The sequence below is a fragment of the Mus caroli genome, chromosome 13 (assembly GCF_900094665.2).
Source record: "Mus caroli chromosome 13, CAROLI_EIJ_v1.1, whole genome shotgun sequence".
Classification (NCBI taxonomy): Eukaryota; Metazoa; Chordata; class Mammalia; order Rodentia; family Muridae; genus Mus; species Mus caroli.
Window position 1 is genome coordinate 23,005,493 of NC_034582.1, and position 27,144 is coordinate 23,032,636.

General features: G+C 36.2%; 1 protein-coding gene and 1 long non-coding RNA gene across 6 annotated transcripts; both read left to right on the forward strand.

Moving 5' to 3' along the window:
* The first annotated feature begins 1,603 nt into the window (after positions 1 to 1,603).
* On the forward strand, positions 1,604 to 13,278 carry LOC110307634. Its single transcript, XR_002379450.1, has 3 exons — positions 1,604 to 1,658; positions 11,847 to 11,929; positions 13,028 to 13,278. It is a non-coding gene; the product is annotated as an uncharacterized LOC110307634 (long non-coding RNA).
* Positions 13,279 to 13,768: 490 nt separating this feature from the next.
* LOC110308314 (prolactin-6A1) lies at positions 13,769 to 26,717 on the forward strand. Of its 5 annotated transcripts, none has more exons than XM_021180772.1 (9): positions 13,769 to 13,845; positions 14,296 to 14,438; positions 17,511 to 17,704; positions 19,237 to 19,360; positions 20,065 to 20,205; positions 22,784 to 22,962; positions 23,736 to 23,849; positions 25,455 to 25,634; positions 26,389 to 26,717. In XM_021180772.1, the coding sequence occupies exons 5-9, from the start codon at positions 20,178 to 20,180 to the stop codon at positions 26,578 to 26,580; spliced, it is 693 nt and encodes a 230-aa protein (XP_021036431.1). In that variant the 5' UTR covers positions 13,769 to 13,845; positions 14,296 to 14,438; positions 17,511 to 17,704; positions 19,237 to 19,360; positions 20,065 to 20,177; the 3' UTR covers positions 26,581 to 26,717. The 5 variants fall into 5 exon arrangements, with proteins under 5 accessions (XP_021036431.1, XP_021036435.1, XP_021036432.1 ...); XM_021180776.1 differs by having other exon boundaries at positions 22,787 to 22,962; positions 26,389 to 26,589; XM_021180773.1 differs by lacking the exon at positions 19,237 to 19,360 and having other exon boundaries at positions 17,511 to 17,645.
* Positions 26,718 to 27,144: the final 427 nt, after the last annotated feature.

Sequence of the window (27,144 nt, forward strand, 5' to 3'; positions counted from 1 at the left end):
TCCTTCCTTCCTTTCCTTCCTTCCTTCCTTCCTTCCTTCCTTCCTTCCTTCCTTCCTTCCTTTCTTTCCTTCCTTCTTTCTTTTTCTTTCTTTCTCTTTCTCTCTTTCTTTTGCCCTTTGTATTGAAAACATTCTTTTTTCATACACTGTATCTTGATTACAGCTTCCCCTCCCTCTACAGCTCTCAGTTCCTCCTTGCTTCCCTTTCCATCCAGAGTGATTCCTTTTCTATCCTTCATAAAAAAGGCTCGTAAGAGATAATAAAAAACCAAAATAACATATTCTAAGATAAAACAAAAACATCACAAAAATGCATGGCAGGTTGTATATATGGGAGAGCATTCCATCTTCTCATCTTCTACTTCCTTCAACTTTATTTTTCTAGTTCTATGGAACAAATATTTCATTCTTTTGGTTATATTTATTCCAAGGTGGGTTATATTCTTGGCATGCTTGTCATTTACATATACGAATGCTGCTGAATTTTATGTATTGGCTTTCTACCATATTTACTTTAATGAATATGTTTAGTAAAGGCTGGAGTTTCCTGCTGGATTCCCTAGAGCTTTTCATGCATGGAACCATATCATAGCTAAAGAAATAACAAGAAGAACTAACACAGGTCAAAACAGAAAACATCTTCACAAGCTCACCAAGCTGCACTGGCATTGAAATAACAACTAAAGGTCAGAGAACCACAAAAGCCCTCATAATCACTAGAAATTTCCTACATTACAAGCACAGGTGCCAATTAACCTACAATTTTCTTTCTTATATTTTTATTGGATATTTTATTTATTTACATTTCAAATTTTATCCCCTTTCCCGGTTTCCTTTCTGCAATCCTCCTGTCCCATTCTCCCTCCCCTGCTTCTATGAGGATGCTCCCCTACCCACCCACCCACTTCCACCTCTCTGCCCTGGAAGTCACCTATACTGGAGCATCAAGCCTTCTCCAAACAAAGGGCCTCTCCTCCCATTGATGTCCAACAAGACCATCCTCTGCTACATATGCAGCTGGAGCCATGGGTCCCTCCATGTGTACTCATGTGTTGGTGGTTTAGTACCTGGGAGCTCTGGGGAGTCTGTTGGTTGTTATTGTTTTTCTTCCTATTGGTTGCAAACCCCTTCAGCTCCTTTAGTCCTTTCTCTAACTTCTCCAAAGGGGACTCCGTGCTTAGTCCAATGGTTGGCTGTGAGCATCTGCCTCTGTATTTGTCAGGCTCTTTCAAATTCTCTCAGGAGACAGCTATTTCAAGCTCCTGTCAGCAAGCACTTCTTGGCATCTGCAATAGTTTCTGGGTTTGTTGTCTGTATATGGCATGGATTGAAAAGTGGGGCAGTCTCTGGATGGCTTTACCTTGGTTTGTTTCATGCTGAGCATGTAAACCTTTATTTTAAAAAAAAGTAAGGAAATAGAATTTGGTAAAGAAAATGCATCTATTTGTTTCTTTTATTTGTGTTCTGTTTAAGATAAGGAAGATTGCAATGATATCATTTTATTGTTACAGCCATCCCATAATTTATAGAAAACTATAGGACACAGGCTAGGTCATATATAAATGTTACAGTTAGGCACATAACTATGTTGCTCCTTGGGTTTAGGAAATGCCAACACCTTGTGTTCTGGTTAACTGCAGACACATGTTTCCTGAAAGGTAAGATTCATTTTAACTTGGCAGAATTCTTGTTTCTAGGATTCCTTTGCCAGGAAGCTGGTGAAATGCATGTACTGTGAGAGTGTAGATTCTAATAGCAATTATTGCAAACTTCATGAGCATTCAGATTTTTAAACTAAAAGAGTACAGTCTGGTATACAAAAGGAGGTGGCCCATATAACTTTCTGTGTTCAGAATATATTCATCCTAGCAAGAGTGTCACGATGGAATCATGAGTACAGTAGAAGTGGTATAGTATATGTGGGTGTTAATACAAACGAAATAGACTGAGACAAACAAAGCTGACAGAGGTTGTGATTACAAAGGAAACTTGGTTGGATATTTGCTGATAATAGTGAAAAATCATAAAGAAATTGTTGACAGAAGAGAAATGTGATACTATGCCTATGAATTGCTAGCATTCATTGAACTCAGAGTACGGTATATATATTCCACCCCTGAAGGTAAGTATACTCAAAGTAACTGCACTTTGGTGACATTTATTAAGAACATTTGGAAAGTTTAAGAGTGAGAACTATTGCTATGTGAAATGGGAGTCTATAGGGGTAAATTTTTTTCCTCTGCTATAGACCTTTAGAAAAACTTGTGATCAACAAATAGCTATTGGCTACAAGGCCAGTCCAGGGTCTGTCAGAACCTCTGGCTGGAGGGATAGTAAATATAGCAGGAAAGAATGGAAAAATATTCCTTCCTTGGTTCATGGCAAATTAACAAGTACCCCAGGTGAGTGTGCCTAGCCCAGTTAGCAGCCTGATTCAACATGCCAGGAGGACAAAACTGAAAGGCTTATATTAATGAGGAAGTGAGTTTCCCTTCCCTGCTGTTTTAACAAACATTGCATTTTGTGTAGAACAGCATGTCCAAGCTTGGCACCTTTTCCAAATTTTATTAGACTTCATTAAGATTTTTCAGTATTCCATTAAATGCTGAATTTTAGTGATAATTTGTACTCTCTTGAAGCTGGTCATTCTTTACAAAAATGTTCATGATAAGACACAAACCTCTAATGGCTTGGTAATTAAGAAAACCATATAGAGGAACAATAAAGACAGTAGTAGGAATTGAAAGAAAGCATATCTTGTACATAGGAAAGGTATGTCTAGTAGTCATAAAAATATTGGGTAAAATCCCAGTTTCTAGAATGGGCTACCTCTCCTGTAGCTGTTGAAATAGAAGACAATAAGGGCACACATAATGTAGGCTATTTTCATTATTTCAGGTTACACATCAGAACTTAGTGGTTATACCCTGTTGGTGAATGAACCATAAAGTTTGCTTTTTAAAAAAATTTTCCAATTGTTTATTAGGCATTTTCTTCATTTACATTACAAATGCTATCCCGAAAGTTCCCTATACCCTCCCCCACCCATAAAGTTTGCTTTTATGACAAGGCATAATCAGGCATAGAATGATCTAGAAGCCTTTTCCAAGTTAAATAGCTTTCATAGTCCTTAAAGTCTCTATACAAGGTTGTTGGACACAACTCTCACCAACAATACTTCTTGGCTATTTGTTGTGATTGGTCATCAGCAACCCTAGCAAGTAATGGTTATTAGTGTACTGATGGCAAAATTCTACACATTCTGCCAAACCATTTTAAGTTCATTTATCCTCAGCTGTCTAGAGTAAAACTATATGTTTTAAGACTGCAAAAATATATTTTTGGGCCCATATTATATAGCAGAATGTAGCAGTAGGGAATTGCCGGATCTTGTTTAGTTAAATAAGCATACTGGACTTTTACATTGCATATGAGACATTTCTGTTTGAATCTGTAGATTACTGCAGCTATTAACTTAGTATGCAGACAGAAAATCTTTACAATATTTTGTAGTTACTCTTCAAACTATTAAGAAAATTGGCTGTTGTTGTGTCATTTTAACCCTGGGTCCTCAAAAGAATTGAAATACATATATAACCCTCTAAAACACATAGGGACCAGTGAGTTCAGGAATGTGAGATAGTATGTTTGAGTAACTGATTTCCAGTTGGACAAAATGACCACCAGGCATTTAGGGCAAAGATGAATTTTGTTACCTAAAAATGATGCATAGACATAGCATAAAAGTAAGTAATACAATCCAGATACAACTACATCTGTGGTGATAGCAGTTAACATTCCTGAAAGGGGAGAGTCATAGGACACTCACAAAGAACTCTAGGACTTTCTTCTTACACATGGTGTGTGTTGCCTTTGGGGACAATGTGCTAATGTATATAGGAGATTGAAAGTTAACTAGAGGTAGGAATCCTCTGAAGCAGTGTTCACAGGTCAACACCAAGCTGCAGTGGGACTTTTGAGAGGTGCCATGCTCCTGCAACTAATCTCTTACCTGTGCATGAATGAAATACTTTCTGCCCATTTACTGATGTTCTGTTGGGTTGATTAAGCATTTATTTATACCTCAGGAGAAGTGAAACAATTCCTCAGACCTAAAGAGGAAAAGTAGTAACATTTATTCTTGTCTGGGTGGCATGTGAATTTACTTACCAGAACCTGTGAAGCACTCAGTTCTCAATCCTAAATTGACACTGATAGCAAATTTAATTCATATATTGCTTACACTAGGGCAATGAGGTAGGAGTGCATAGCTGGGCGGGGGATCAAACTCATAGAAGCAGGTGCAAGGGGGATGGGATAGGGGGTATGCAGAGGGAAACTGGGGAGGGGGATATTTGAAATGTAAATAAATAAAATAACCAAGAAAAACAAAACAAAACACATTTGGTCTAAGTCAAAGTTCACTACAAAAGGAGTCGTGGGGTAGTGATAACAAATGTCCTGTCTTTGTGCATAGAATTTATGTAATATTTTTGTTTTGATTATTGAAATGTTATATAAAATAAATTCATATACAGGTATTTACATGTATTATCTGTAAAAATATATTACATAAAATAAATCAATTTTTGGAAATACTATATTTGAAAATTGAAACTACAATAAAATATTTAATGTTAGTTTTTAGCTAAAGTACTTGCTTATATTATATAACTTACTGTATTTTAGTAAATTTTATTTTGAATGTGTGAGTTTATGTAATTTTTGTGCATAAATTTTTAAAATTTACCTACTTTTATGATGGACCTCTTCCAGACAAGCCCACTTTATTACTATTAATATTATCTTTAATCTTTTTTATAGTACAGTTGCTGTCCACCTCACATTCTGCTCTACCTATCCTATTCCTCCTCCATCTTCTGCAAGAGGATGTCCCCAAACCCTCACACCATCCCATACTCCTCCAGGCCTCCCCATTCCCTGGGACATCAAGTTTCATCTTGGGTTAAGTGCATCTTCTCTCACTGAGGCTAGACCAGGCAGTTCTTTGCTGTGTATGTGTCAGTGGCCTCAGGGTAGCTCTTGTATGCTGTCTGGTTGGTGGCTCAGTGTCTGACAGATTTCAGGGATTTGGGTTAGTTGAGAATGCTGGCCTTTCTATGGAGTCACATTCCTCCTCAGATTCTTCCATCCTTTCCCTGCTCGACTTCATGCCATTGATTGGGTTTAAATATCTGCTTCTGTCTTAGTCAGCTAAGACCCAGCTAAGTTGGGCCGCTCAGAGGGCAGCCAAGCTATGCTCCTGTCTGTAACATCACATTATCAGTACTATCAGGCCTTGGAGTTTCCCCTTGAGAGGCATCCCATTTTGGGTTGGTAAGTGGACCTCATTTTTCTCAAGCTCTTCTCCATTTTTTCCCTGCATTTCCTTTAGACAGGAACAATTCTGGGTCAGAGATTTTTACTGTGGGATGGGCAAACCCATCCCTCCACTTGATGCCCTGTCTTTCTACTGGAGGTAGATTCTACAAGTTCTCTCTCCCCACTGTTGGGCATTTTATCTAATGTTCCCTCCCTTTGAGTCTTGAGATTCTCTGCTGTCCCTGGTCTCCAGTACATTCTATAGGGTCCTCCCACCTCCCTTCTCCCTAGGTTGTATATTTCCAATCATTCTGCTGGCCTTTGGGACTTCACTCATGGTTCTGCCCCCAATACCTGATCATGTTCCTACATCACCTCCCCCTCTCCCACCTAGTGCTCTCCCTCTCTCTCCCCTCTGCTTTCTTCTACCTCCCAAGTGGGACTGAAGAATCCTCACTTGGGCCCTTTGGCTTGTTAACCTTCTTGAGTTCTGTGAACTCTTCTTGAGTTCTGTGTATTCTGTACTTTTTTGGCTAATATCCACTTATTAATGAATACATAACCATGTATGTCCTTTTGAGTCTGAGATACCTCACTCAGGATGCTAATTTCTAGTTCCATCCCTTTGCCTGTAAAATTCATGATGTCCTCATTCTTAATAGCCTAATAGTTTTTCCATTGTGTAAATAAACCACATTTTCTCTATCCATTCTTTCATTTTGGGACATCTTTGTTGTTTCCAGCTTCTGGCCATGACAAATAATGCTGCAAGAACATATGGAGCAAGTTCCCTTGAGGTATGGTGGGGCATCATTTGGGTATATGCCAAGGATGGTATAGCTGGGTCTTAAATTAGATCTAGTTACAATTTTCTGAGGTACCTCCAGATTGATTGGTAGAGTGATTGAACAAGTTTTGATTCCCAACAGCAATGGAGGAATGTTCCCATTTCTCTGTATTCTCCCAAACATGTACTGAATTTATTTTTTGTCTTATCTATTGTGATTTGTGTAAGATAGAATCTCAGAATCATTGTAATTTGAATTTCCCTGCTCACTAAGAACTTTGCAAATTTCGTTAAGTACTTCCTGGCAATTCATGATTTCTCTGTTATGAATTTTCTGCGTAGCTCTATACCCCATTTTTTGATTGAGTTGTTTGGTTTTATGGAGGTTAGCTTCTTGAATTCTTCATATATTTTGGATATTAGCCCTCCCTCTATCACATGTGAGGTTAGTGAAGTTTTTTTTCCCCCAAGCTGTAGGTTACCTTTTCATCCTATTGACTATGTTCCTTGCCTTACAGAAGGTTTTCTGTTTCTTGAGTTCCCTTTTATCAATACTTGATCTTAGAGCCTGAGCCATTGGAGTTCTGTTTAGGAAAATTTCCCTGTGCCAAGACATTCCAGACTCTTTCCCAGTTTCTCATGTATTAGATTCAGTGTATCTGGTTTTATGTTGTGGTCCTTGATCTACTTGGACTTGGGCTTTGTGCAAGGTGACAAATATGGATCATTTTCATTTTTCTTTTCTACATACGGACTGGTAGTTAGACCAGCCCCATTTATTGAGGATGCTTTCCTTTTTCCATTGTATATTTTTGGCTTCTTTGTCAAAGATCAAGTGTCCATAAGTATGTGGTTTTACTTCTGGGCCTTCAATTCTATTGCATTGATCAATCTGTCAGGCTCTGTACCAATTCCATGCAGGTTTTATTATTATTGTTCTGTAGTATAGCTTGAGGACAGGGAAGATGATTTCCCCAGAAGCTCTTTTATTGAAAAGTATGGTTTTCACTATCCTGGGTCCTTTGTTTTTCCATATGAAATTGAGAATGTTCTTTAGGAGTCTTTGAAGAATTGTGTTGTAATTTTGATGGGGATTGTATTAAATCTGTATATAGATTTTGGTAGGATGGTCATTTTTACTATGTTAATCCTACCAATCCACGAGCATGGAAGATCTCTCCATTTTCTGAGGTCTTTAATTTTTTCTTCAGAGATTTGAAGTTCTTTTCATACAGATCTTTCACTTTTGTGGTTAGAGTTACCCCAAGATATTTTATGTTATTTGTGACTACTGTAAAAGGTGTTGTTTCACTATTTTCTTTCTCAGAGCATTTACCATTTGTATAAAGGAAGGCTACTGGTTTGTTTGAGTTAGTTTTATATTGGGCCAGTTTGCTGAAGTTTTTTATCAGCTGTAGAAGTTCTCTGATAGAATTTTTGGGATCACTTATGTATACTATCATAACATCTGTGAATAGGGAAAACTAGATTTCTCCTTTCCCAATTTGTATCCCTGTGATCTCCTTTTTTTGTTTTATTGCTCTAGCTAGAAGGCTGAGTACTATATTGAATAGATATGGGGAGAGTGGACATCCTTGTTTTGTACCTGATTTTAATGGAATTGCTTCAAGAATCTATCACTTCAATATGATATGGGTTGTTGGTTTTCTGTATATTGCTTTTATTATGTTTAGGTATGGACCTTGAATTCCTGATTTCTCCAATACTTTTAACATGAAGGGGTGTTGTAATTTGTCAGGCTTTTTCAGGAAATAAGGAGATTATCATGTGATTTTTTTAAAAAAAATTGTTTATATAGTGGATTATGTTAATGGATTTTAATATTGAACCAATCTTGCATCCCTAGAATGAAACTTATTTGATCATGATGAATGAGTGTTTTCATGTGTTCTTGGCTTCAGTGTGCTAAAATTTTTTGAGTATTTTTGCATCACTATTCATAAGCAAAATTCATCAGAAGTTATCTTTCTTCATTGGGTGTCTGTTTGATTTAGGTAACAGAGTAATTGTGGATTCATGGAATTAAATTGGTAGTGTTTCTTTTGTTGCTATCTTATGGAACAGTTTGAGGAATAATGGTATTAGTTCTTCTTTGAAGGTCTGATAAAATTCTTCACTAAAGCCATCTGGCTCTGTGCTTTTATGTTTGTTTTATTTATTTTTTAAATTCTTCTATTTCCTTAGGGTATATGGGTCTGTTTAGATAGTTTACCTGCTCTTGATATAACTTTAGTCCATGGTATCTGTCTAGAAAATCATCTATTTCATCCCAATATTCCAATTTTGTTGAGTATAGGCTTATATAGTAGGATATATTGACTTTTTTAATTTCCTCAGTTTCTGCTGTTATGTCTCCTTTTCATTTTTGATGTCTTTTTTTTTTTTTTTAATTTAGATACTGTTTCTGTGTGCTTTCGCTAGTTTGGCTAGGGGTTTATCTATCTTGTTGATGTTCTCAAATAACCGCCTTTTGGTTTTGTTGATTTTTTTTTTTTTTTTTTTTTTGCTGTTGTTGTTCTCTTTGTTCTATTTTGTTGATTTCTGCACTGGGTTTGATTTTTTTCCTGCCTTTTTTTCCTGTTGAGTGTGTTTGCTTCTTTTTGTTCTAGAGCTTATATATGTTGTTAAGTTTTTAGCATAGGATCTCTCCAATTACTTTATCAGGGCACTTACTACTACGAATTTTCCTTTTAGCACTGCTTTTATTGTCTCACATAAGTTTGTGTATGTTGCATCTTCATTTTCTTTGAATTCCAGGACCCCTTTAATTTCTTTATTTCTTCCCTGACCAAGTATCATTGAGTAGACAGTTGTTCAGTTTCCATGGATATGTGTATTATCTGTTGTTTTTGTTATTGGGAATCTTTTTTCACTTCTATTCCTATCATTATTGGGTTTGGACTTTTCATTGTGACCTGGATTTCCTGGGTATTTTGGCTTAGGGTTTTTGTTTGTTTGTTTGTTTGTTTTTTTCTGTTTTGAATTTTCACTGACGATTGTGTCATTATCTTCTAAGATTCTCTCTTCTATCTCTTGTTTTTTGTTTGTTTAGTTGGGTTTTTTGTTTGTTTGTTTTTTGTTGTTGGTGGTGGTTTTTTGTTTGTTTGTTTGTTTGTTTGTTTGGTTGGTTGGTTGGTTTGGTTTTTCAAGACAGGATTTCTCTGTGTAGGCCTGGCTGTCCTGAAACTCATTCTGTAGACCAGGCTGGCCTCAAACTCAGAAAAACGCCTGCTTCTGCCTCCCAAGTTCTGGGATTAAAGTCATGTGCCACCACACCCAGCTCTTCTATCTCTTGTATTCTGTTGGTGAAGGCTTAAGAGAGTTCCAGCTCTATTTTTCAAAATATGTGCTATCTTCAGCTTCAAGATAAGCAAAATAAATAGAAATCATATTGTTTTAGAGGTTTTGTATTTTACCAAACAACTTGAGAGGATATATATATATATATATATATATATATATATATATACACACACACACACACACACACACACACACATATATATATATATATATATATATATATATATATATATATATATGTACAAGGCACCAGGTCTTGAGTAGAAAACTGTTGCTTTTGTTCTCTCTCTCTCTCTCTCTCTTTCTCTCTCTTTCTCTTTCTCATCTATCTATAAATTGATATATCATCTATATCTATTTATGTATATGTTTGTGTATATATCATATAAAATGATATATTAGCATGTGTTTTTAAATACATCGTTAGTGTTATATCTCCTTCTTTCTCCCTTTTATATTCCCATTCTCTCCTTAAAGTTGGATATATTTTTCTATTACCTGCTTCATTATAACTATCATCTTCTAACTCTTTCCTTTGAACTCCTTCTTTCTCGACTCCCTTCAGGTTCCTGTCTATTTCCATTACTTCTTTATATACTTCAGGTTACATGATCAAATACAAACATTCATGTTGGGAGTGACCCTGTTTGAATGTTAACTGCCTTGTCAGCCATAAGTGATTATTTACAAAGTTTTGGCCTTAGTGGAAAAGTACTAACTTCGTTGAGATTTCTGTGAGAAAAAGTTGAGGCTTCTATAGGAAAGAACAGTTAAGAACAAATAGCTATAGATCTTGTGGACAGGTCCCTAGCAACCCATTCTATTTTGTTTCTCCTGCTGAACCTTTTACCTAGTCAATATCCTGCTTTTTGGAACAAGTGCATTCCCCCAGAAACAAATTGATTCTGTGTCATCCCCCTCGACATACCCTGCTTCTATGGGCATAAAACCTGCCTGGGAATAATAAAAATTTGACAGGTTGATCAATCAGACTTGCTGTCCATCCTTGTGTTTCTTGCCCCCCCCCCATTCTTTCCACAGGTGGTTCCTCAGACCCTGTTTGACAATCCCATGGGCCATGACACATTCAAATCTGAAAACAAGAGTACCTGTGGAATTCTTTCTGGGACTAGTTTACTTCACTCAGTATATTATATTTTCTATTTCCATTATTTTACCTGAAAATGCATAAATTCATGATTTTATTTCTTTACAGCTAAATAGAATTTCATTGTGTGTGTATATATATATATATATATATATATATATATAATATTTTCATTATCTATTCATTGGTTGAAGATCACTTAGGTTGTTCCCATTCCCTAGGGAAAAAAATCCAAAATCATTTTATTAAATAAACTACTTATGAGATTTTCATGGAATAAAAATCAAGATAGGGTGTCATTTTCACAACAAGACACTCTTCATCCTTGGTGTTATAAATCTAAGAGTCATATGTTTATTCTCATCAGTCATGAAGATAAAGCAAACAGGTGACCATTGCTGTCCTTTTCACATCAGGGACCAAATGCTAAAATCAGATTTTGAGTTTAAAATATTATAAATACATAGAGTGTGAAACTGTAAATGAGCATGAATTCCCTAAACCATCTGAACAGAATTACTTAGAAATGTTCACTTGCAATTATTATGGACTCTTAGTGTTTGCTGTATTCAGAAGGACTTCTGGGGGCAATCCTAAATGCAGAAAGTCACCCACTTACAAACTATCAGTGCAAAGAGAATTATATAGCTATGTGTAAACAGGCCAAGATGTTTATTCCCCATTCCTGATATACAGAACCAAATCATGCAGAAAGCCCTGAAGAGTCCAAAGCTTTTCTCTACAGAACTAATTTTTATAGCCACACTGGATAGATCAACATGAGTGACACCTCTGTTTATTTAGCAGGGATACTTCTAGTGTTGCTAGTTTCAAATCTTCACCTATGGGATATTGTGGCCTCTGTACCTTTGTGCCCCAGCTGGGATAGTTTCTGCCAGAAAACCCTCAAGAACATGTTTGGTTATGCCCTGAGCCTGTCTTCTGAACTCCCTAGCTAAACTTCAGAAATGTTAAAAGCCTTTGAAAGTATCTCACTTATTTCTGCCTTCTTTCTAATGGAATTTTCCATGCCATTGGCTGGGTTATTATAAAGAGCAAATGCATTTGCACCATGGACATAATTTCATAGGGAAAATAAACAATTAGTGACTGAATATATCAAGAAGAGAACAGTTCCATGAAATCTCAAAGCTAATAGTTAAGAGGGGAAGAAAGTGGGAGTTAGATAGGTAAAAGAGTAAAACTACATGCCAAGTAGTTTAAAAATTAAGGAAAAGGTTATTTTTCTTAATTTTTAAAAATTAGTTTTTGTACTTTTGTTTTGAATTACACACCTAATTTTAGGAAAATGCCTCAGTGAATAAATAAGGTGCTGTGAACGCACAAAATCCTAAAGATTCAAAACAATCCTCAAAAATCAGAACATAGTAAGTCATCTCTGTAAATCCTGCACTCCTGCAGAGAGATGAGAGGAATGACAAGGGATCCTGGAATATTACTGGGCAAGCTAGATAATACACACAGTAGCTGACAAGAAAAGACTGTCTCAGAAAACATGGAAAGAAATCTAAAACATCTGAGGTTGTTCACTTTCTAGTACACTTCTATCGTGATGCATACAGAAATTCATTTACACACATGACTATGCACACACCCACGAACACAAGTAATCATATAAATCAAACATACACACAAAAATTTTAAAAATGCACACAAATTATATTAATAATTTTCATGTATAATGCATTTATTCATTTCCAAATTAAGATAACTGAGTCCTTTTCATAAGTTACAGGATGCACAATACAAGCCAGGCAGGTGGTACCTCGATGGATCCCAAAGCAGTTGCCACATATACACCTTTGCTTTTCTGATAACTGAAGAGTAAACTGAACAGATCCAAGTGAATCTTCAGCTTATGCTTTAACCTAAAGAACTAAGCAGGTTACTAGCTATGTTTTGAAGCCGCACATTGTGGGTGTAATCACACATGCAGAAGACTGGAGAATGGGAGAGCAGTCAAAAAAAAAAAAAAACAAAAAAAACAAAAAAAACAAAAAAACAATCTGCATTGTAGAACTGTAGACCGTAAAATTAAAAGCTAAGTAATATTAGCAGATCTATAAAAATTTTATCAAGAGAACCTGTTTTCTCAATGATCATAGCTGGGGTTGTGCTTATAATTATGTAGCACACTTTGAACTGAACTGCATGCATACTTAAATATATTCTTGTGTATATAGAGGAAATGAAAAACATAGTTTCGTTTATTACACATTATGAATGGCTCTTGTGTTTGCAGCTTTGCATATTACTGACCATCAAGGTATCCTTTGACTTTCAGGACCATTCTTGATCTACTTTTGTTTCTAATGTGTAGATAACATGTGCCATCTACAAAATTATTTCACTAACATACACAAGTCTTATTTAGCTCTTGAGCAAATGCCACATGAACTATGAACATTGCTGGGTTTTTATTTTTTTAGAAATATTAATACAATTGTTAAATTGTCATTGTGTAGGGTGCTATTCTTCTGCAAGAGATACTATGTTGGGAGCTTGGAAAGACTCTCTGAAGCACATAGTGACTGAGCTCAGCGGTATGAAAGAACCTCCTACTGCATTCATACCAAGAACTAACATTGCCGGCATAACTGTGAATGGACTTCAAGGTGTTCAGAGAACACTCACTAAGCTTTGCAGTCTTCTTATGTTTCTTTGTTTTTCTTGTTCATCAGAGTTGATGAACCCCTTAAAAGAAATTCAATATATCAAAATATAGTCATCTAGTCTTTTAAAAATCTTACTTCTAAAGATTTATGGCAATCCACAACTTTTCTAAGATCAATTATTCCATATTTCAGGAATACCAATTCAAAGTAGATGTTCCTCACAGTTCTTTGAATAATGACCTTTCTGTAGTGGTAGGTGTTGCGGCCTGCCCGCAGTCCACAACACGAACGGTTCAACTGAGAATGGCAGTTCGCTGAAAAGAGAGGAATCTAGACGGGGCGGAAGAAACAATGGAGCCAAGACAACAAGTTCTGATCAAGGCTCAATTTTACTATTTCCAGACACTCAGTTATAAAGGAAGGGGGAGGGAACCCAATATCCCGCCAAGTAACTCAGGGTCCAGTAGCAGGACGAACACGTGTGCGCCTCCAGGCAGCAAAGGCAGGTTCCAGCAGTGGGCGTGGCAGGACGAATGAGCCGTTAGCTCCACCCTTGAGCAAGCAGGTTCCAGGCTGGGGGAAGGGAGGCCACAGTAGGAAAATCTCCTGACACCATCACTAGGTCTTATTACAACAATCATTGGACTAATTGAACCTGGAAGCATCAGGTAAATTCCTCACCAAATCTGAGATTCCATGTACTATGTTGTCAATAGATTTAGTTGAAAATTAGAATTGGGCAACAGTTCCCTTTTAGCATCAGGACCATATACTCCAGGCCAATAATGAGGACATGTTTAAGTTTTCTCATGAATTATCCCTGGTAAAATCCATGTCTACAGGCAGGTAGCCCCTTCTTGCTCCTCCATCTTCCTTATATATGAACACATCCTTAATCTTCAATCTACTGTATGCACAAAATATTTCTAAGGATCTATCCTTTAGAATTTTTGTGACTGATGCATTAACACTAGTCTAATGTGTCTATATTGAATTCCATGCTTTCGTCAGAAGTTTTACAATCCTAACTGTCCCCTTCAATTATCCATTTACCATTTGTAATGAATAATGGCCACCACATAATAATGAAAAATATGTTTTTTTCTTTTGGTGATTAGATTCATCTTGAATTCAAATAAGTCAAGGAGTAACCAGTCTGGAAAGGATTGACATCCTTGCAGTCAGTCACCTGATGAAGACCTTCATGCTTTTGCTTTTCATAGCCAGTTTCAGTGCCTGAGCAGGGATTCACAGAAGATTGGTGATAATCTAAAGCTCCTAAAGTTCTGATTTGTCTATGACAGTGCTTGCTAACTTTAAGCCTACCACATCTAATTCTGATATGATTGTTTGAAACTTTTTAGTTTGAGGTTTGGTTTGGTTTTATAAATTTTGAAAATAATAGATTTTTGCATTGTGATTAAAGTTCTCTATTTACAATATATTTTCTAAAAATCTAATTTTTGATGTCTATTTTTCATGCAATACAAAATCAATCAATAGCATTGGATTAGCTGTATCAAAATATGCCACAATTATATCACCATTTACTGAGGTTTTGTTTGCAAGTAAGGTAGTTCGAGCTTACCTGAAATGACACCAAGTTAGTGTGAATCATCTTATTAAAGTAAGGATTGAGACTATGAATGATTGATTCTACTAAGAACTAGAAAAGCCCTAGATTCATTATGAAGGTATCTATAGGCTGATTTTGGTAGTAAAATGACAATGTAACTACTATGAAACTTCACTATTAAGTGCCATCAATTTTAATGTATTGAATTTTTGATTAAAATATGATGAGTTCATTTGCCCCATCTTCTCTCTTCACCTCTCCCATGCAGGCCTACATTTCCTTAAATTCATGGCCTCTTTTTCATATTATTGTTAAATAAACACATATACTGTTGTTGTTGTTGTTAGGGCATAAAACTTAGTATTGGATAACCAATCATGGGGCTCATTCCAGAAGATGATTTCAAGCAAACCTACCTGTTATTGTCACCTACTGCCTCATACTCAGGAGATAGTCAATCAATCAACTAATGAAATTAATTACTTTGAAAACTATTTCTACAATGTTATACTTGTTTTTTGATTTAGGATTGAAAATCTTTCAAATGTATTTTATGGAATATCTTCTAGCATATTATCCCCTCTCCGATGCCTATAGAATGTCAGTAATCAGCCAAGTCTCAAGCACTTTCACCATAATCATGACCAGTATGAATGGAAAGACGAGTCAGAAAGACCTGGGAAGCAATTTAGTCACATATGGGAGTGATATTTGTTTCACTAACCCACCCACACCTGCTTACCTGTCCAGGCATTCCTCTATACTGCGGCATGGAGACTTCACAAGGCCAAGGGACTCTCCACTCACTGATGCTACACAAGGCTATCCTCTGCTACATATGTAGCTGAAGCCTTGAGTCCTTCCTTGTGTACTCTTTAGTTTCTGGTTTAGTCCCTGGGAGCTCTGTGGGTACTCCTTGGTTCATATTGTTGTTCCGCCCATGAGGCTGCAAACCCCTACAGCTCCTTCAGTCCTTTCTCTAGTTCCTCCTTTGGGGACCTTGTGCTCAGTCCAATGGATGGTTGTAAGCTTCCACTTCTATATTTGTTAGGCACTGGCAGAGCCTCTCAGGAGAGAGCTATATCAGGCTCCTGTCAGCAAGCACTTGTGGCATCCACAATAGTGTCTGTGTTTGGTGACTATACATGGGATGGATTCCCAAGTGGGAGAGTTACTGGATGACATTTCCTTCAGTTTCTGATCCAAATTTTATCTCTGTATCTCCTCCCATGGGTATTTTGATCACCCTTCTAGAAAGACCAAAGACCAAAGTATCTAGAAATACTCTGTGGTATTCCTTCTTCTTGAGTTTCATGCAGTCTGTGAATTGGAACTTGGATCTTCTGAACTTCTCAACTAATATCCAATTACCAGTGAGTTCATACCTTGTATGCTCTTTGTGATTGGGTTACCTGATTCAGGATGACATTTTCTAGTTCCAACCATTTGCCTAAGAACTTCATGAATTCATCATTTTAAATAGATGAATAGTACTCCATTGTGTAAATGTACCACATTTTCTGTATCCATTCCTCTATTGAAGGATATTTGGTTTCTTTCCAGCTTCTGACTGTTAAAAATAAGGCTGCTATGAACATAGTGGAGCATGTACTCTTATTACATGTTCGAGTATCTTCTGGTTATATGCTCAGGAGCGGTATTGCTGGATCTTCTGGTATGTCCTATTTTCTGAGGAACTGGCAAACTGATTTCCAGAGTGGTCGTACTAGCTTGTAATCCCACCAGCAATGGGGGAGTGTTCCTCTTTCTCCACATCTTTGCCAGCATCTGCTGTCACCTGAGTTTTTGTTCTCAGTCATTCTGACTGGTTTGAGGTGTAATCTCAGGGTTGTTTTGATTTACATTTTTGTTATAAGTAAGGATGTTGAACCTTTTTTTATGTGCTTCTCAACCATTCGGTATTCCTCAGTTGTGATTTCTTTGTTTAGCTCTGTACCCTCTTTTTGATAGGGTTATCTTGTTCTATGGAGTCTAACTTCTTGAGCTCTTTGTATATATTGAATATTAGCCCTCTATCAGATGTAGGTTTGGTAAAGATCTTTTCCCAATATGTTGATTGCCATTTTGTCCTACTGACAGTGTCCTTTGCCTTATAGAGGCTTTGCAATTTTAGGAGGTCACATTTGTCAATTCTTTATCTTAGGGCATAAGCTATTGGTGTTGTATTCAGGAAATTTTCTCCTGTACCCATGTGTTCAAGGCTCTTACTCTCTTTCTTTTCTAATAGTTTCAGTGTATCTGGTTTTATGTGGAGGTCCTTGATCCTTTTGGATTTGAGCTTTGTGCAAGGAGATAAGAATGGTTTGATTTGCATTCTTCTACATGCTAACTGCTAATTCAACCAGCACCATTTGTTGAATGCTGTCTTTTTTCTACTGGATAGTTGTAGCCCCTTTGTCAAAGATCAAGTGACCATAAGTTCTTAATTTCCTATTTAGAAGCACCCACTTCACATAATCACACCAAGATGAGTAGACGTTACAATCTTTGAACTAAACCAAATCTACTACCATTTTACAAATGGTCCAACTGATTACTACAACTAGTGTAACAAGTGTTTTCAAATATTGTTTAATGCCATGCTGAGAAAGTGAAAAGAAAGTATCTTAATCCTGTCAGATTAAATGAAAAATATTTTATCAGCAATCACCAGTAACCTACAGAATCTCCAAACTTAACCAATCAGGCTAAGCAGCTGTTAGGTACCCAGTGATTACAAGGTATTTCCTTTTCCAGTTGCCCAGGCACTTACACAGTCTTTGGTTCCAAACTGATGAGCAAAAACAATAAACAGGCCTGAACTTGTTAAACATATATTCTTACTGGAAAAAATAAAGAACACCAACAGGACACATGGACCTTGTAAACCAGGTGAGGAGGTGAACTGTTCTCTAGAAGAAAAGATTCAACAGATCTGCTAGAGGCTCAAGGTGAGCAGGTGTTGGGAAAGGTGTTTCAGATAATGTCAAGTTAGGACTCAAGCAAAAATTGAGCCTCATTTCCTGTGCTAATTCAAACTACAAGGTATTCACTTGGATTACAAATCCAACTTTTGTCCTGTCCATCAGGATTTATATCCCTCCTAAATGATTTCTATCAGTGTATCCTAGCAGAAGTGAACCTTTAGAGGTATGTTTCACTTCACATTGATCTGAAGAACTTTTCAATTACTCAAACTCTTTTTCTTTGAACTGATACAATTTATGAATAATTGTGTAGTAAATGCCTAAACATTCATTACATCCTTAATGCTCTAATATAAAAATATTTCTAGACCTGGAAAAGCTAGATCTAGTTTTATTTATGAAAACCTACCAGTACTCACAGTCACAGAACTTGGTATAACACATAACACATTATTTCTCTATTTTTGTCTCTTAAATTTGTGGAAAGTTTGAGTAAGAAAAATATTTATTGATAATAAAAATGGCTATTCGAAATGGCTCCCTCAAAAAGGGGAGAGGAGAGGAATCAAGAGAGGAAAATGGAGGGCAAAAAGAGGGAATGCTATTCCTGGGCATCAGAAATTATCTCAGATATATTTTCATATAAAGCAGGTATGGATCATACCTGAAACTCCAGATTTCCAGATATATAAGGAGAAATACCGTGGTAAATTTGAGATAAGACTAGATATGTTGTGAGTTCCAGACTAATTTGTCTTAAGATCTAAAGATTCTAGTAAACAAACAGAAAAACACAAACCAAGAGAAAAGTATAAAAATATTCACATGATATGCACTAGATATGAAAATAAGTTTAATTTTACAGTCCAATAAGTCTTTTAAAGAAAAAAATCTCCAGTACCTGTATGTACATTGGTCAGCTATTAGTAAAGATTCAAGGAAATGTTGAGCTTCCTGTTGACATTTAGAATGAAGTTAATCCTATCATTTAAACAAGAATCACTGCTGTGAAGGTTTTGGTCCAGTGGTTAGGAGGCTTACTTGCAAAAGTGAGAGTGCTTCCATGTGTGAAAGTGGGGTGAGATGTATCAAACCTTTATTTGTGTGTGAAGATGATTTGCCATTATTGTTTCCAATCAGTCCCTTATCAGACCACTGAATATTTCTGGCCAGACATTGCACTTAGAGACTAGTTCTTTGGTCTTGTACAATGTTAGTCACTGAGACTACTGGAATTACCTCTTCGTGTCTATAGGATAATTAGGTAGATGAATCTCTAAAGGAATTGTTGTGTCAGGCATCATTCACTAGTCAGTAGTATAGAGAGACTAGGAAGCAAAGTGAAACATGAATATTTATAATGGTTCATACAGTTCTCTAGAACTACCGTAACAGAGCCCTTTATATAATATTATATAATATTATATAATATATATATATATATACATATATATATATATTAGGACTACAAGAAAATCAAGACAAAAAAGAGAGAACAAGCCTCTCTAGGGGTCCAAGATGAAACCGTGATTGCCTCTGCACTCTCTACTGTGCAGGAAGAAGTTTTTGGTAGTGAGAACTTACTAAATCAAATCTAAAGCAAGATGCAAATGTTGATTACATGCAAGGACATTCTATGAGACCTGTAAATCCTATGTTAAGAGACATTTTAGGAAACATGTAAGTATAGAATCCCCTAATTTGTTGCAAAACCTTACAGACAAAAACTTCTGAACTATAGGCTGCAGTAGATGGAGAGAACTTATCTTAGTACAGACAAATGGAGATGAAAGGGTTGGATTTGCCCTAAATGTGCACAATGATTTACTGTGGTTACAGGCAACACTAAAGAATCATTCACCTTTCCTTGATACATGGATATAATATACCTAACAAATGATTTTGAATGATTCCTCTCTAGGCTTATTTTGCCCAGAGCAAATCTTTACAGTAGTCACAGGTTACAGGACAAAATGAGATAGTCAGTTAAAATGATGAAAATAGATGTCCTAATATTCATTACAATTCATGTACAGATCTTATGTTCTTCTGAGGCAGCAAACATTTAAAACATGTCACTGAAAGAATGCAAGTATCTGAGGAAATGGGGTATGTGTTGAAGAACAGTTTACACTTACACTGATAGGGTCATTATCCCTGATCAAGGAGTAGAGAAGGCTCTGGCTCTATAGATCTAGAAGTAAGTTCATACCCTATAAACTGCAGTATATATAGTTATACCCTGTAAATGGCAGAAACATTTAGATAAGGCAGGTCTATGATAGTAGTGGTGACACTGTTAACATTCCCTGAAGCAGGACAGTAATTGGAACCTATTCGTATGAAGCAATTCAGTTTTATACCTTACTTCCTTCCTGTTCCAGTAGTACATGGCCTTGGGGCAATCTGCCAGAGTATATAAAACGTGAACAATAAACTGAGATGACTCCAGCGCAGCTGCATTCCTCCGTGGCCCACAGACGTGGTTATTTTCCAGATGCTGTCTTTGAGTCAACCTTACTTCTGTACGTAAGCTCTCACTAATGCCTTATAAGTAAATATTATATATTTATTGGTTCTCCAAGGTTATTGGCTGATATTCTTTTCTTAGAGATTTATCTTGTATACCTGGGGTTAACAGACATATTTAATTGAGAAGGCCTAGGAAAAAATCATAATCTAGAAAGGACCTGCTCAGGAGCAATGTAGACCATTTTACAACAGTTTTTAAAGATGTGATTTCTCTTTCTCCTCAACACAAGTGGTAATTATTAAGATGATTCAGCATCTTAGTTGAACTAAAGGAAACAAACGAATGGTGAAATCTCCTGGGGTGGTTGAAGCTTGTAAATCCATACCTAGAGTTTAAAAAGACTGTTTGGTTTTGGCAAACTGGCCAGCCCAGAAAACTAATGAATCATGAAAGTTTTGGGGGAATTTAAATTTCTGAAAAATCACATTTTTTTTATTTCAGAAATTATTTAGTAATGGTATCAAGAAATACAAAAATTGATTTTAACTCATGTTTCTAAAATGAATTGCTTCTTTTGTGTTTAGAGTGAAAGTCTTGGTATGTTAGAGATATGTCTGTCTGTCTGTCAAATTAGCAAATTAGAGAGGAGTTTAACATGGATCATTGTCAAAAGTGTAAAATGATTGTTTGATAGAGCAAGCAATAATATAGATAAAGTGAAGAATACTAGGGCTTCTGTGCTCATGTGATGAAAAGTAAAGGTGGTGCTTTGGAAGCATCGACACCTGCAAATGAGTCTCAGCACTCGTGATGGGGTGGGGTCTCTGCTACACAGACATTTAAGACACACCCCAGTGAGATAGTCTACAGTGCTGGCACTCAGTCTTCCAGAATCTATTAATAGGACTTAATAAAAGTCACACCTTTTTCAACACTCCTTTTCACCAGCACAATTTGATAATATTGCATTGACCTACTCTACCCTCAAGTGATTGTAAAGTTCAACTGTATAGAAGGCTCATTCTGAATCTTGGGTAGAAGAGCAGGCCATGGTATTATTGTGAATTAGCAAATCCAGCATACAGTATCCTTTCATGACTGGATTGTCATCACTCTTACTTTTAAGCAATAGGCAATCATGTGTCTAATTTTATAAGGCATGAAGATATAAGACACAAATAAAGTGTGTTGTCTTAGTCAAAATGTAAACCCTGAGTGCTGAGTTAGAGACAGTGTCATAAGGAATCAGAACATTGAGAAGCAGCATAAATTCCTAACAGCAGACTTTCTTTCAGTGGTGAATGATTAAAAAAAAAAATGTCAGAAGGCCATTCTAGCTACTGCCCTGCAGGTTCATGTTCTCTCATAGACTTAGCTGTTTGTGGGCAGCAGCTGTAGTTCTCTGGATGAAGACCTAGAGCCTCAGCTGCATGGATGTATTCAAGTCTAAAGATTTCTCCATGTCAGAGGAGGATTGAGACAATATGTCTCTGAATGGAGAAGCACAGAGAAGATGATGTCCATGAATTAGTGAAGGAAGATGAGTGATGAAGAGCTGCCTGAGAAGGCAAAGAAAAAAGAAGGTAGGTGCAGAGCCCTAGCCTTGTGTCAGAGAATACAGGGAAAAAGAAAGAAGATGGATTGTGACCAAGTTTCCCTGATGTAGAGGGATGGAAATCAAAATCAGACCCTACTTCACAATTCAAGGCAGAAGAAGAGACCAAGTAGTCAAATTCAAGTAAACTGAGATCAAAGCAAAATATCTAGAGAAAACTAAAGGGTGAAGATCACCAAAGTGTTTGATTTTGCTGGTGAAGTGGTGACAATGACAAAGGAAGTGAATGCTGTGTCTAAATCCTCCAGCGGATGGCACAGAAGAACCAGAGGCAGAATGTCACTTCAGCTGCTACCACTCTCTGCTTGGTTGGGGATGAAGGGGTCAAATGGTGGAAACAGACACTTGGGGAAAAATAAAGGAGCCAAAACAAATGAGAAAACAGAGAAAATGCATAACTTGACAACCACTGAGAAGTTAAAACTGAACAGGGAGAGCTTCAAGTAGGAAGAATGGGTTGCTGATAACCATACACAAAGGCCAGAGGCTACACTGAACTAGAATATTTTTTGATAAAATAAATGATGGCCAGTTTGAAATTAGATGAGATATCACTCTGGGCAAAATGAAAACTTGGCATTCTAGTTAGAAGCTCCACCTTGATGATAGGACCTTCGCTGTGTTCTGTGAAATGTGAAATAGCTCTGTTTTTCTTATCATGTGTCTCAGGAAAACATTTTTTTCCTTCTACATCGCAGTTTGGTTTGTGTATCTTATGTATCTTAATCTCACATGGTATTCATTTTGCTTTTTGAATTTTGTCTTTAAGTAATTACTCAAAAAGAAAAAAAATAGCACATAGGTAAATTTTAAAAAGCTCACTAAGAATTGAGTTCAAACTGTTAAAAAAAAAAGTCAGTGTTAATTTTCATAGTAATCCAAAAACTTAACCAATAAATATATTTATATAAGTTAATTATTTAATTGAATCTTTCAGTGGTAGATGTTTGATTACCACAATAACCTTGATAACCTCAAAGGAATGAATCTCATCCTCGCTCCTGTTTCCATATAGCAGGGACTCTCCTGATACTGTTGGCGTCAAACTTCCTTCTGTGGAAGAATGTGGCCTCTGTGCCCATGCATGCCAGTTGGGCTGAATATGGTGAGATGTCTATATATGACCTGCTTGATCATGCCACCATACTATCTCATAATGTCAGTGAGCTCACTGCAGAAATGCACGGGATATTTGTAAGTACATCACTTTGGGTTTCTGACAAAATGGGCCTCCAGCCAGCTACTGTAGAGCTCTGTGGTTTACTAGGAAGCATGCTACAGCATATTTAGATGATATATGTCATCACTAATAGAAAGCATCCTTAATTCAGAAGGGTAACAATCATAGAAGAGACTCTTGAAATAGTAAGCGGAAAAAAAAAAAACTGTTTGGGAGGCTAGCTGGGGATTTAATGGGGAATGACTACAGAATTAATATGGGAACAATAGGTGAAAAGATCAGTTTCTGAATTCTTCCAGATCACATTTTAATGCAGTTCTTACTTTAAAAAAAATTTACAGCTAGTGAGTGATAGAAAGGTGACAAAGTGTTGCAGTGCAGGTTTGAGGATCTCAGGATCCATATAATCCATAGAAAGCAGACTTGATAACACATGTGTTTAAGGTCAGCCCTACTGTAGTGAGATGGAAGGTCATAACAGTATAATCTCAGGCATTGCCAGTTCAGCTAACTTGATGTAGTAAAAAAGGCCCAAAACTGGAACAATGCCTTTGATCCCCACACTGGTAGTACTGCTTGATGACACATGCACTTGCAAAAACCTGCATGTGCATGCATATGCGTTCATTTGCACAAGCCCACACAGACAAAATGAAAATAACTTTGACAAATGAATCAATTTTCTGGTCATGTATTCATTTACTTGTGTCTTAATTAAGACAGTCTTTTTGTTTTTGGTTTTTTTTGTTTGTTTGTTTTCTGTTTTTTTTTTTTTTTTTTTAATTAGATGGAGGATGTGCGATATAAACCAGGCAGGTGGTTCTCTGACAGATACCTTACTGCCTGCCACACATCTACATTGACTATTTCAGTGTCTAAGGAGGGAGCCCGACAGATGCCGGTGAGTCTACAGCATGTCCTTTAATCAGAGGAAGCAAGCAGTTCACACTGGCTTTGCTCTGTTGAAGCCAATATATGTTATATGAAAGAAAAAGTTATTTGTGAGAAAATTGTTTCAATCACACACCTAGAAAAATGAAAGGGGGTTTAATCAAACACCATTCTTTTGTTTGTTTGTTTGTTTGTTTGTTTGTATTCTGGTTATTTTTTATTGGCTATTTTCTTTATTTACATTTCTGATGTCAAACAATCTTATTATACAGATGATAAATTATAAGTAATACCAAAGATTAAAGAATGCTGTCTTAGAACCATAAATTGTGCATTCAGGTAAATTATTTTACCAATGCCTATAGCTAGGATTACATGTATTATTTTGCAGGACACTTTGAACTGAACTGCACACATGCTTAAATATATTCATTTTTATGTATAGGAAGTGCAAATACAGTTTCATTAATTATACATTTGAAATGCTTCTGTGTTTGCCACTTTGCATCTTATTGATCAAAAAGAATTCTCCTCTTGACTTTCAAGAACTTCCTGGTTCTACTGTTGCTTCTAACCTGAATATACATTCCTCAATACATTACCTGTCTTCTCCCAGTCCTTAGTAATCTCAGCTGAACAAGGGAATCCCAGTAAAACATTACAGGTCTCAGAATACAACTATATAATCCATTCTGATGTCAAGGTACATGTATCAAGCTATCTTCAATTTATGATTGTTATAGGTTTTTTCCTTTCTTAAAGTTTGCTTTAAGCAAACACATATGTATTTGGAGACATATCACAGTGCCAAAATGTTGGACACAGTGGATCAATGGAACCAAATCAAGTATTTGTTTTTATTGCCAAAAGAAAAACTGTTATATAGCAGCACTGGAACATTTTATACTCAGAGATGAGCTTCTTATATGACCTTGGCAGTGAGCACATACCTGGAGATAGAGTTTATTCTGCTGTTCATCATTCACTCATTAACACCAATGCTGTTTCATTGTTCTCCACCTGCATATATTCATACATAGGCTACTCAGCAAGAAACAAGTGTCTACTTTCTCATAGCTCAGAAAGGCAAATATATAAAGGCCTGTCTTACTTGAATATTTCTCCCAGAGTCTTAAAGTAAATGAAAAATCACAAATGAGTGTATTAATGAATAATGTGATAATTACTATACTAAATGCTTCCATATAAGAATTCCTATGGGAAAGTCATTTAGGCCACTTGTCACTGAAGAGCAGTGCTACCACCAGTTTTATGAGAGTCAGGTCCTGTATTTGCTAGATGTAACAATTGAAAAAATCAAAGACTACTGATTTCAACAGGGGAACAGACCATAGAACTTCATAGAGTAACAAATGTATTATCAAACATATCATTAGAAAAAGTATTTAGTCAAATCATACATATTTAGATTGTCTAACTCAAACTGTAGGCAAAGGACTAAACTTTGAGATTTCCATAATAACTTACATTTATAGTTTTTCACATGAATATAATAAGTAGACGCTAAGTTGAGTTTCTTTGAGAATATACCACATGGGCTAACTCTGTCATATTTCATCAATCTTGATACAGTTGTTTAATTATTGATGTTTAGGGTGTATTCCTTGTGAAAGAGATGATCAGTATGCTGACAGCTTGGAGATATCCTCTGTATCACATAATAACTGAACTGAGTTATATGGAGCAAGCCCCAGATGAGATCATATCAAGAGCCAGAAATATTGAAGAAAAAATCATAGTACTTATAGAAGTTCTTAGAGGGATACTCAGCAAGGTATGCAGTCTTATATTCCTTTGCTTTCTTTCATTCATCAAAGAGGTGACTACTGTAATAAGGAATGAATGCAGACCTGCATTATTTTATATATAAAAAAATGTAATAATCCATTGTGTTAGAAGGTCTCTTCAATAAACATTCCCTGGCACTTTAATCCATTTAAATGGTGCTTTCCCGGGTATTTTGCACTGCAGGAATATCTCTTTATACTCTTTTGATCAAGTACCTTCCCCTGGCAAGAGGAAGAATCCTGACAGCCTCAGTGGATCTAGCTGTCCAAACAACCTCTGGACTATTGGCACCTGAAAGCATTAGGTGCAGTTCTCACTATGTCTGAGGATTCCTTGCCATGTATTTTATGGACAATAGACTTGGTTGAAAAGTAGAACATGAAAGTATCATTAAAATATTCTCTAGGCCAATAGCAAGGACATGTTTAAATTCCCTTATGAGAGACCTGAGACTTACCTTGTCTCTTGCTAAAATCAATCTCTGAAAGGCAAACAGCATTTTCCTGACTCTGTATTTGCCTTAATCTGCTATCTACTGAATTCAGGAAATGTACTCAAGAATCTTATAGAATTTTCATGGCTAATACATTCACACTACTTTGGCATAGAGACATTAAAATTCATCTCTTTATCTGAGAACTTATAATTCTAATTTCATCCCAAGAGTTCTTTCAATATTTAAAATGAATAACAGCAAGTAAATAATGATAAATAATAAATGGATATATTTTGGTGATTAGATTCAACCTGAACCCCCAGAAAATGAGCGATATCCCGTGTGGAATGAACTGGCATCCTTGCAGTCACCTGATGAAGACCTTCGCCATCTTACTTTGTTTAACTTATTCCAGTGCTTGGTCAAGGATTCACGTAAGATTGACTCTAGTACCAGGCTTTTGAAGTGTAAACTTCTCTATAACAGAGATTGTTAATCTCACAACCATCCAATTTACTTTTAGAGTGATCTTTTTAATCTATCTTATTTTAACCAATTTATAATTTGTAACTTTGAATGAATGTTTTTGTGTGAAGAATCCTTCATTAGAAATAAAAACGGACTCTTTAAACATGTTTCTGTCTAAAATCCAAGTTTTTCAACATCTCATTTCACCCTGTAATACAAATAAACAAATATATCACTAGTATGGAGTTGTAGGTATCAAAACTTGTCACCATTAACAGAAGTTTGAATGCAAATAAGGCAATTAATAATTTATGTAAAATTACAATATATCACTGAGTCACCTCATTAAAACACTGACAATTAAACAATGACTCTATACTACAAAGAATAAAAAAGCCTCAGATACATTCAGAAAGATATGCACTCTCCATGGCACAATTTTCATGTAAAATGATAAACAGTATAAATAATATGGAACTTTATGATGCTCAAATGCCATGAAATGTTTAAGCAATGCAAAAACTGTTAGATGTTAAACATGTGTCTGTCTTCTGTCTTCTTGCTTTTCTCCTCAAATTTATTTTAGGTGCCT